The 11313-nt window shown below is 36.6% G+C and overlaps 2 protein-coding genes across 2 annotated transcripts; one reads left to right on the forward strand and one right to left on the reverse strand.

Annotated features, from left to right (window-relative positions):
• Nucleotides 1–432: 432 nt before the first annotated feature.
• On the reverse strand, nucleotides 433–2304 carry LOC134221989 (glutamic acid-rich protein-like). Its single transcript, XM_062701146.1, has 2 exons — nucleotides 1844–2304; nucleotides 433–1021 (listed from the first exon to the last, which is right to left on the reverse strand). Exons 1-2 carry the CDS (start codon nucleotides 2140–2142, stop codon nucleotides 433–435), a joined length of 888 nt encoding a protein of 295 aa, XP_062557130.1. The 5' UTR covers nucleotides 2143–2304.
• Nucleotides 2305–9848: 7544 nt separating this feature from the next.
• On the forward strand, nucleotides 9849–11133 carry LOC134227058 (uncharacterized). Its single transcript, XM_062708268.1, has 2 exons — nucleotides 9849–10105; nucleotides 10168–11133. The coding sequence occupies exons 1-2, from the start codon at nucleotides 10046–10048 to the stop codon at nucleotides 10948–10950; spliced, it is 843 nt and encodes a 280-aa protein (XP_062564252.1). The 5' UTR covers nucleotides 9849–10045; the 3' UTR covers nucleotides 10951–11133.
• Nucleotides 11134–11313: the final 180 nt, after the last annotated feature.

Raw genomic sequence — 11313 nt, forward strand, 5'->3', positions numbered from 1 at the left:
ACCTACCAAAACCTGTATAAGAACTGGGCATATGCGAAAATGCAAGATTCTTATACAAAAATTGTATGAGACTTTGAAGTTTTGCAAGCATTTCTTACAATACGCACCTGAACTAAGAATTATGGAAAAATACTTAACTATTATGAAGTAGGCACAGCGCACTGTTTTCTTTTTCAAAACCCAATTACAACAATTGAATATTTCCAATCAAGTGAACTCGTTGGGGTAGATTTCCACAAATCTTGTAGCAGCTTCGTTTTCTACGTCTACAGTTCGATTTTCGCCTATCATAGGGATGCCCCTTGAAGTTTTTAGTTCTGAACATGAGAAGAGTAGTTAAATTATAGAATTTTTTGTTATTTTTCAAAGGAACTCCTTGTCATCAGGGGTTGAATTCAAACACATTACCACTAATAGTTATACTAACGTATATTAAATCCTCAGATTCGACGATTTTCGCCTATCAAATGTACTTGGCCGTATTGATCGTTTCCGATATTCGTCTTCATCACATGGTTCATCGACTTCGGCGAACGGTTCAATCGATTCGTTATCGATGTCATCTTCGTCTTCTTCATCTTCGTCGCAATCATCTGGAACTTCCTCGGAATCGCACTCCTCTTCGGTTTCCGCTGGGGGCTCTGTAGTTTCCTCTTCTATGTGATGATCCGTACATATTTGGCAAGGCATCTCCTCCTGTTTCATTTCTTCGAGGGCTGGGTCCGATGCTTCAACTTTCCCGTAGCAGATGTCCGCATAGATTTGCTTATCCGGTTGACAAGGATGGTGAACATCTTCGGATAAATCTGCCGTGGGGTCATATTTATTTTTCGTTGGTTTCAATTCAATTGGCTGAAGATTCATTTTATATAGTAGTTCTTCTGGTACATTTAACTTTTTCTTGGGATCGTCAAGTAGTTTCATGGGTAATCCATGGTAGTACAAATCGCTTTCGGAGATTGTCTTTTTACGGGCTGCGACGGCAGCCAGGTATTGACTTATTACATCAGCTGGATATTTCCTGGAAATAAATTACCACAACTGACATTGTATAAATTGAGACAGCAAACATTCACCGGAGACATTTTTCCATATCTCATACGCAGGAGGTCGTTTCAGATTAAACAAAACAGTTCCTGTGCGTCACTTTATCTCTGTTTTGGAATTAAACTTTTTCGAGAAATGTAGAATGTAAGAATATGTCGGATATCTAGTAAGAAGTGATGTGAGGTCCGGTTATTTGCAGAGAATTTTAATCGTAAATCATAAGTATAATTCTATTTGTTTCTATGTTGGCTCTAGAGAAGAAGACAATACATTCAATATATATCATATCAATTGTGTGGGGCTCTTAAGGAGTCGTCATACACGTTAATTGCTAGATATTTGTTTTCATCTCACCCCAAAGATTAATCAAAAGTCTGAAGGCTGTGTCATACTCATCCGAACAAAAAAATTTACAAGATGTGTCTGGCTATGGCTATATTATGGCTATTATTATCAATTCAGTGCAAATCCGAATTATAGCCGCTAACGAAGTTGGATTTTTCTCACAATCCATACGTTAAACCTAACTTCGGAAGTAGTGCGCTGTTTTCATTTGGTGATTTGCTATACAGCGCACCACTTCCGAAATTAGGTTTAACGTATGGATTGTGAGAAAAATCCAATTTCAATAGCGGCTATAATTCGGTTTTCTACTGAATTTATACTATTAAACCTCAAATTGAGATCAAATAAGGGTTCTGATTGACATTAGCTTTCCGATTACTATCAATGAGGTGTTACATGTGGTGTGAATTTTTGGCCACGTAACTGCAACAATAGGACTTTTATGACTTACATTGGCGCAGGTTTATGACTTTCAAAGCCACACTCGCACGATGTCGACGGTGCAAACTTTGGAGCTTCGTCGAGTGGATCACTGCTAGGACGAACGTTAGCCACATCTACTTTAGAGCAAATATCCTTCATGGGATGCAATTTGCTGTGGTGCTTCACACTTTCAAAGTCCGGTAGTGGCAATGTGGAAGCTTTCATAATTTTTCGTTTACAGTCACACTCATTTTTATGCGGAGCTGCGGCTTCACTTCCCAACACTAGCACGGAAATACTGAACAGCACTGTGGCAACCACCCGCATAGTTCTAATATAAACTTAACTTTTCTGTAAGGTTATGATGGATGTATTTTGTTGCTCAATTGAACTTGTGGTTCATCCTCGATGGTTGCTTTATAGAAATTGACTAACTATTATCAATCTTTGTTGTTGTTCCAACAAAGTTCACTAACCGAAAATACGTGCCATAAGGGTCATCGTTCTCAAACCCTTGGATTGATGTTTAGTTAGTTTCAATAATAAGTCACGTATTAAATGACGACACATTTCTAATGTATGATGTCGTCAATGCAATGAGTTGATGGGCTAGTTTTTCAGGTACTACAGTTATGACAACAAAAACAGCCGATTTTAAGTACAAAAACCCTTATTTATCCACTCAGTAGACGAGCTCGGTGATCTAGTGACTACCGCTTCTGCCTTATAAGCAGGAGGTCGTGGGTTCGATTCCAGGCTCGTCCCTTTCCTACTTTGTATTTCTATCTTAGTTCTTTCTGTGTTTCACGTGCTACCAAAACGATTCCTACTGTTATAACCTCCCACACAATCCCAAAAACCTCCCGTGCCATATATGAGAGGTCGTAGAGTTCTCTGCATCTTTTTTAAGTAGGTGTCCAACTAACCATCCTTCCTCTTCCTCAGCATTCGCAAGGATTTGGCCAGGATAGATCTCGACTATTGAAGAGTGCATTGCTTCTATCCAAGAGATAGTGATTAGTCCCACCCAAATCATTATCTGTGGTAACGGATGCAAGTGATGCTACTATCACACAAAAGTCTTGGCTTGAACCTACGAATTTGTGCGAAATGCTCAATGCATATTTATCCACTCAGCGGTGATACTGACTCTCGTTATTAGTTAAGAGGTCAGGACACTAATTTCTGAAGATCAATGATTTATTTTCATAACAACATCAACCGGTAATTACCCTGTCGAATGCAACTTCAGTATATCCTACTACAAAAAACTACAGCAACAAAAAGTTTTTCAACTGCTGAATGTGTAGCAAAGATAAACTGTTACACTTGTTGTTATTTAATTGTTTATTGAATGACTAAATGAAAGAAATGAAAGACTAAAAAATAGAAAGACTGAAAGCCTGAAAGATTGAAACACTGTGAGGCTGAAAGACTGGAAGACTGATAGACTGGAAAGCTGAAATATTAAAAGAACTGGAATGCTGAAGGATTGGAGGACTGAAAGACTGAAACTCTGACAGATTGATAGACTGAAGGATTGAAATACTGAAAGATTTTAAGGACTGCAAGACTTAAAAACTGAAAGATACGAAGATTGCATTTTCAAAGAACACAAGAAAGAAAAAAAAACTGAAAAACTTGAAGACTAGGAAAAACTAGAAAAAAAACTTGAAATATTGCTGAAAGAATGAAAAAATGAAAGACTGAATGAAAGACAGGAACACTGAAAGAGTTTTCGAAAACAAAAAAAGGAAAGACTGAAAAACTGTAAGACTGACTGAACGGTTGAAGGACTGAAAACTGATAGATTGGAATACTGAAAAACATAAAGATTGAAAGACTAAAAGACAGAAAGGCTGAAGAACTGAACGACTGAGAGACTGGAAGATCAAAAGAGTGAGAGACTGGAAGACTGAAAATCTGAAAGACTGAAAGATTTAAAAAAATAAAAAATAAAACCAGATTAATCCACCTAGCGGTAGCGGTGGAAACCTTCGTAAAATGTGTTTGCTTGAAAATAGATGAGCTAGTAGCTAGGAGTAAAAAAGAAAAACTTCTTTGTCCGTTCTATGAAAATCGGATTATTTCAAGCAAAGATATTGTAGATCCAGTTGAAAACGCGAGATCTAGGTTCGGTTTTCAACTTGATCTACAATATGCTAATAATAATTTCGACATTTTTTTCCTTTTCCATTTTTTGACGTACATACCCCTGTTTTATTTTACCCAGTTATATATTTTAAGGATATCACTTTTGGATGTTTGTTAAACTGGAGCTCTGACTACAGAAGAAGAAAACGAAAATGTCATTCCCATCAAGCGAGCGGAGGGCAATATTTGTTATGATATAAATCTCATGACCGTCCTCCTGCCAAACTCCAGTATGAAAAGGGAGGGAAGTGTATCAGTGTGGAAGCATCCGGTAGTTCGTTTTCGGAGAGAAATTATAGCTTTTCGGTTCAACTTTGTAGCACAAGAAAGGCAAAAAGTATTTTGGCCATAATTTCTAAGGTAATTGGACTATTTCCAATAGAAAATAATAGAACAGGATTCCGCGTCCAATGCAATTTGTTGTGAGTAAATCGATTGAGGGTAAGTGCATTGAAAATGAGCTAGACTTTTTTATAACATAAAGTATTTTGGCCTTAATTTTTGTGCCCATAGTCCGATCTTCCAAATTTTCAATAGAAAACAATACGACAGGATCCCGCTGCAAATCTAACTTGTTGCAAGTAAATCGGTTGAGGATAAGTACCAAAAAAATGAGCTAAACTTTTCGCATTTTTGGTGCGCCCACAAACACATACACACACACAGAGACATCATCTCAGTTCGTCGAGCTGAGTCGATTGGTATATAACACTATGGGTCTCCAGGCATTCTGTAAAATGTTGGTTTTGGAGCGAACATATAGCCTTTTCGTATACTTTTTTGACAAAAGGCAAAAATGGTGTTTCGGCCATAACTTCCGATCCCATAGTCTGACCTGGCCAATTTTCAATAGGAAACAATGGGAAAGGATTCTGCTTCGGATTCGGTTGAGGATAAGTGCCTGGAAAATGAGTGAGATTTTTTGCATCGTTTTGTGCGCACACACACACAAACATCACCTCAATTCGTCGAACTGAGTCGATTGGTATATAACACTATGGGTCTCCGGGCCTTCTATACAAAGTTTGTTTTTGGAGCGATCATATAGCCTTTACTGTATGCGTATTGAAAAACCGAACTATTGAAAATATGAAATATTGAAAGACTTAGAGACTGAGAGTCTGAAGGATTTAAGGACTGCAGAAAATAGAAATACCGAAAGACTAAACGACTGAGAGATCGAAAGACTGAAAGTATAAAGGACTGAGAGACTGAAAGATCAAAAGACCAACAGACTGGAAAACAGAGAAATGGGAAAATAGAAAATAGAAAGACTGGTCCTCACGCAAATTGTTGCTTCAATCCAAAATCCCTTTCTCTGTTCAAGGCCGAACACATCGGAACGAAATCACAAAATATCTACACGCGGTCTCCCAACTGCCAAGGACTACACATATCTATAGTTTAATTGTGTGCGGGGTTATTTAGAGAGAAAAAGGCACAATAGCGGTAAAATTGAGAGGTGATCTTCTTGCCCGGGTGGCGATCTTAACCCGTCCTCCCCTATGTCAATTTGATAACCGCTAGTACTGTCGGCCAGGCAGCGAAAAAAAACAACTTGGGGCCACTACACTAGGTAATAGGGGAAACTGGACACACTTGATCCCTACTTTTTGTTTAGGATATTTCTCGATGAAGCATGCACAGATTTGCACGCTTTTTGATGGACTTGATATAGAATTTAATTAGTTTTTCAAAATCGTCATTGGATGCAAGTATTTGTTCATGAAAGTTACCGAAAAATCGATTTTGCCAAAAGATAGAAAATTGGTATTTTCAAAACTTGCGGGAGACTTGATCTCCATATAGGGTGAAATTGATCCCTTTATGAGCTGAACATGTTTAGGTTCTTCCAAGTCTAATGAAAGGTCAAATTGGTCTATTCTCAAATCCTAACAATTCTTCATAGTCTGTTGTAATAGCAGGCCAGTTGTTGCACTAGTGCTTTATATGTCAAATGGCCAATCAAAGCACCGCAAACCAAGTTCATATCGATAAAGCATATTCATATGATACGATAACACCTTTGATCTCCTCCAAAACAAGCAAAGCATAATTGTAAAAATTGATTTTGCTTAATTTTTGACGTCCTTTGCACCAGTTGTCGCACTAGTGGTCCCAATTTGGCCAATCCCATAAGAAAACAATGGGATTTGCCAAATAAGGAACCAAAATTAAGAATAGTGCCACAACTGGTGCATGCGTTCCTATTATGGATTAATCATTTTTGAGGATAATAACAATTTTATTGTAGTTTTCACAGCTGTTCCAAGGAGCAGGAAGTGAAACCTTTCGCTCGATAAATAAAGTCCACCCACATGCCTTTTACTTATTTTTAAAAAAATAGTTGTTCTTATGTATGGCGACAATTGGTACACCGACCCTATTCTATTAAATCTCTGAAAATTGACCACACTGCAAATGCTATGCCCAATGGTAAATATCCCTGTTTTGGGGCCAACAAAAAAAGTTTGTGATACCGTTGTGCGGGGCGTCTTCTGACAAATCGGAGGCTACTTTGGACATTTTGAAACAAGAATTACAACGTTAACTCTTAAATTGCAATTATCACCATTCGGGTGTCTTGTTGATAGTTATTTATTATTATTATTATATTTTGGTTTGAGGTTTTCAGCCCTGGGCCGGTTCACCTCGCAACAGTTGATAGTTGGATAGCCACTTTTTGTTTAAAATTTGGTATTTTTTTCTTTTAGCTTTTTTTAGAAAACCAAAAATCCAAAGTAGCCCCCGGAGTCAAAGGAACCCCGCACGAGGTACATCGAGATCGCCAGACTACTACCAATATCACAACATACATCATACATCAATATGGCACTGTCACGCATGCTTTAAACATCATCATTTTTTGTAGTGCGTGTTATTACATATTACACAAATGCGATTTCTCTTAAACGACTGACCAAAAGTTGTTGAATGAGCCTATTATTAAAAATTCTTAAAATTCTTAAAAATTATAAATAAATGGTGATTGTAAACAAACTTCTCCTAGTTGAAACGGAAAGAATTGAATACTAGATCGAACAATACTGGTTTTAAGCCCAGTGATCGCATGATTGACAAAATTAAGGAGAAATTAAATTTATTTTTACATTTTAACTAGAAAAGAATTTTAACAGATCAATTAGTTACATACAATACAATAATATGCGATGGTATACAACATACGCCTGAATATATGCAATATCGGGATCAAGTGTGTCCAAACTGTGGGGGAAGTGTGTCCATGTTGAGTATTTATCTTCTTTGGTTTTTGTATTCAATGGAAAATAAGCAAGACTTAATTGAATGCATTTATTCATTTCTACAATAATAAAACTTTGTCCAGTAAAAATTTGACACGTTTTGGTTGGACATATTCAAAGTTATTAAACTTTTCTCCTTTGAATCAAAAAAGGATTGAGAATGCTTAAATAATAAAACCTCTCTAAAACCCATATACATAAAGTAACTAATATCAAATGTAACTCAGATTCAATAATCTATCTAACGGATCCGTTTGCACATATCAATAAAAATGTGATTAGTTTTCGAGAAAACATGGGGGGATCATGTGTCCCCGGGGATCATGTGTGTCCAGTAAGGTGGCTCAAAAAACACTTTCAAATTTTTTTATGGGCCGCTTATTCGGTTCTATTTGATGCCCTGATGCTCTGGACAAAATTTCAGCCAAATCGGTCAACGTTTGGGCGGTGCTAAACTCGTTGGAAGTTTATATGGAAAAATGTATGCAGAAACATCCAAAAACAGTGATTTGCAGTTGGACGGCACAATTTGCCATCAAGAACCATTATACTCATCCAGTTCTTGTAAAATTAAATACCGAATGTTATGCTGAAAACCGCGAGAACGTTGACCGATTTGGCTGAAATTTTGTCTAGAGCATCAGGGCATCAAATAGAACCGAATAAGAGGGCGGCCCATCAAAAAATTGAAAAAAGTTTTTCCCATACTAATTTGAGCCACCCTAGTGTCCAGTTTCCCCTACAGCAATTTGATGTAAATTTGTGAAAAATATACTCAACAGACTGCAGGATACCACCACGCCATAACACTATCTTGCCTTCGAAACTAGACTTCGAATCTACATTTTTTTCTTAAAACTGCACATTTGCACAACATAAAATCCTTCACCTCAGCGGAGACGAGCCAGCCTCGGGCTGAAAGTCTCCTTAATAAAGACACAAAAAAAAATACTTCACCTCAGGAATTCGCCGGCATAAAAATAAGTTAGAAAAACTTTCAGCTAATGGTTGGTTAATGGTATCTAAGAAAAAATCATGGCAGCGAAATTGATTTACTGCCATTCACACGCACTGACTACATCGATCGTCTGGATTCAAATGTATGAAGTCTATCAACAAAATCAGTACTTTTACAAAATTTGTACAGAAATAAAAACCTGTATTTCTAAAATGTATAAAGTCTGAACTACGTTCACTACAAGATAAGTATGTAATTTTTCACTAAAAAATAAATTAATGTATTTCATGTTCTCATTTTTTTCCTTTTTATGTAACTTTTGTAGTAATTAATTTATAGAATAAATTTAATTTTTATATATTTAAAGATTTAAAGAACTAATTGATAATTTCGACAATTCAGCCACGGGCTGAAACTCTTTTTGTTAGACAAAAGACAAATACAAAACAAAATTGATAATTTTGATCTTTAAAAACAATTTTTTTTCTCTCGAAAGTTATGCGTTTTTTAGTTATTATTTGACCATTATTTTTTTTAAAGTTCTGGCACTGTATGAAAACTAAAATACCATTATAATTTTAAAAAAAATCATATTGCTTTTTCTCCGCCTTCTTTGCCAACAGCTTTCAATACAATTTCTTATTTTTCTTGAATTAATTTCATTTTTGCAATTCCTGATCATAATATCTGGTTTACAGTTCGTCTTTGAGTGATAAAACGGCCTACTTTTCCATACCAACGAAATGGATGCTTTAATGAACATTATGCAACTCAAATGGGTTGCATAATATTCATTATAACACTCATTTGGGTGCTATAATGAAAAACCAACACCAGAACAGTCGTTACGTGACTACATTTTGCTAAATTAGCTTGGGTAAGTGCTCAAATAGTGTATTCTATGCGCCCCGTAATAAATTAAATAGTTTGGCGGTCATGGCATCTAAAATTTCCAAAGGCACGTACATCTATCGCTTCACGGCTCATTGAACTTTGCAATGTGGCAAGGTAACATGGAATCTGGTTCTTCTCCGCAGCAACATAATTTATTGGCAAGAATGATCATGTGGAGAAAATTAGACTACAATTTTGGAACAGATTTATCAAATTGTCCATTTTTCGTCATTGCAAAAAATAGCGTGTGCAACTCGTTGCAAAACTCGATTTTTTCAGCACTCGTAGTATTTATCCAACTCGGCAAGCCTCGTTGGATAAACGTACAACTCGTGCTGAAAAAATCATCTTTTTGCAACTTGTTGCACAAACTACTATTAGAGTTTTTTTTTTCTTTAAATCACGTTATACTTTTTCAAAATCAGAGTTACGTCAGCTTAACTACAATCCAATTGATGATGAGCTTATATATCCGGAAGTTGTCCTCCAATATGAATAATATTTCGTTGATGTTTCCTACAGCAACATTAAAAAAAAATTCTGGATGATTGGCAGGTAAAGTGTATAAATTGCATAATTTGTCCTACCTAAAAAATCAAAAATGTTTTAAAAGAAACGGAAAGTGAACGGGAGTGATGCCCAAGCAGATCTTCAGACAATTTTCAAAGGTGATTAATACAGAATGGCCTTGGTGTTTGCAACGATTTTCTGTTCAACATGTTGCTACTCACTTCGCTTGACTGTTCGTTCCAATTCGTAAATTTCAAACGAAATTCTTCTAGTTTTAACCTTGTCTCAAATCATCATGGCCCATCTGCATCAGCTCGGTTCAGTCACGTTCGACCTTAAATGGATTGTTGATGAATCTATCAAACTTACCAATTAATTGTACTACTTAAGCTACCGACATAAGATAGTAATCACACAGTCCATTTTGATAAATCTAAAGCAGTAGAGTAAAATGGCATATCATTGGTTTGTGGCTTTGCGAGTAGTTATGGTGTTTGCTGTTTTATTTCAGGTTAGTATGTACGAAGCAAGATAGAAGAAGTTCTGATTAAGTTATCTTTTTTATTCTTTCAGGGCGCCATGACACAAGGTAACGAGGCTACGAGAACCTCAAATGCTCCGGAAAAGGAGCACTCTACGCAGCAATCCATCAGGATTTTCAGCTTGAATGACTTTTTAACACATATTGGTATGGATAACACGAATCATGATTCGGTTTTGCATGATTCCAACAATCACGCGGGTGTACGTTGCTCGAGTCATGCAGTTGCTAATAATGACGTGCATGCAAAACGTCCGATGCCACAATGCAAACACCCAATGTGCAGGTCACCATGCTGTGTACGAAGATTTCTTGCAAAACAGCTAAAAGAAACAAACGTCAACATCAATCGTCTTCTGGAGTGCCTCGTCAGAAGTAATGTCATATCCAACTGTCCGAATGCACCTAGAATCGATTTGAACCTGAGTAAAGAACAAGACATCAGCTGCTCAGATTTAGAATGCTCAATGCTTGAAGATGCACAGTCAAGTGAAAATGATGATCAGCACCGATCGTTGCATCCTTGTACTTGTGGAACGTGTCTGTACAAACTAAATTTACCAGGCAATGCCGATTCTAATGCTAAAAGCAACCACAACAAAAAAGTTCAAATCAAAGAAAAACCTTCAATATATCACCACACTCATTCAACGCAAGATACTCGTTTCAGTGATGGAAAGCGAGTTTCAAGTGGTAACAGTTTTGAAGACGGTACTGATAACAACCAGGCTACTAAATCGCCTCGAAGAAGAACATGCAGAAAAACGTCCGGTGGCTCTAGCGCTGGATCGATTCCCCGGAGTAGCGTCAAATAGCAGCACGAGTTGAATATTTGGGGTTTCTGTCTCTTCACTCGTGTTTTCTAGAAAATAGTCTGTAAAATATAAGATATATAAAATGATAATGAAAATATGTAACAATTTAGTCGAAAATATTACTTAAACGAGGGAACAAAAATCTAAGGGAAGTTTATAGCATATTCAGCCCACGCGCTACATCGCTTGAAAAACATAATTGAATAAACTCTTCAAATCGTTTTGTATGCTAAATAACTCATCGGATTCAGTTTCCTTGCAACAAAATAGTCCGAAATTATATAGAATATTATATACTTAGGTTGGAAGATGACAGTTTAATGATAAAAATGAGATATTTTCAATAACAAATTGGATTTTTTT

This window comes from Armigeres subalbatus, chromosome 3, assembly GCF_024139115.2.
Source record: "Armigeres subalbatus isolate Guangzhou_Male chromosome 3, GZ_Asu_2, whole genome shotgun sequence".
In the NCBI taxonomy this organism is placed as follows: Eukaryota; Metazoa; Arthropoda; class Insecta; order Diptera; family Culicidae; genus Armigeres; species Armigeres subalbatus.

Excerpts from the sequence above, each read along its gene's own strand:
- LOC134221989 (XM_062701146.1), bottom strand. The coding sequence starts at position 2,142 with ATGCGGGTGGTTGCCACAGTGCTGTTCAGTATTTCCGTGCTAGTGTTG. Across the intron at positions 1,022-1,843 it reads AGTCATAAACCTGCGCCAAT|GAAATATCCAGCTGATGTAA; the intron begins GTAAGTCATAAA and ends ATTTATTTCCAG.
- LOC134227058 (XM_062708268.1), top strand. The coding sequence starts at position 10,046 with ATGGCATATCATTGGTTTGTGGCTTTGCGAGTAGTTATGGTGTTTGCT. Across the intron at positions 10,106-10,167 it reads TGTTTGCTGTTTTATTTCAG|GGCGCCATGACACAAGGTAA; the intron begins GTTAGTATGTAC and ends TTATTCTTTCAG.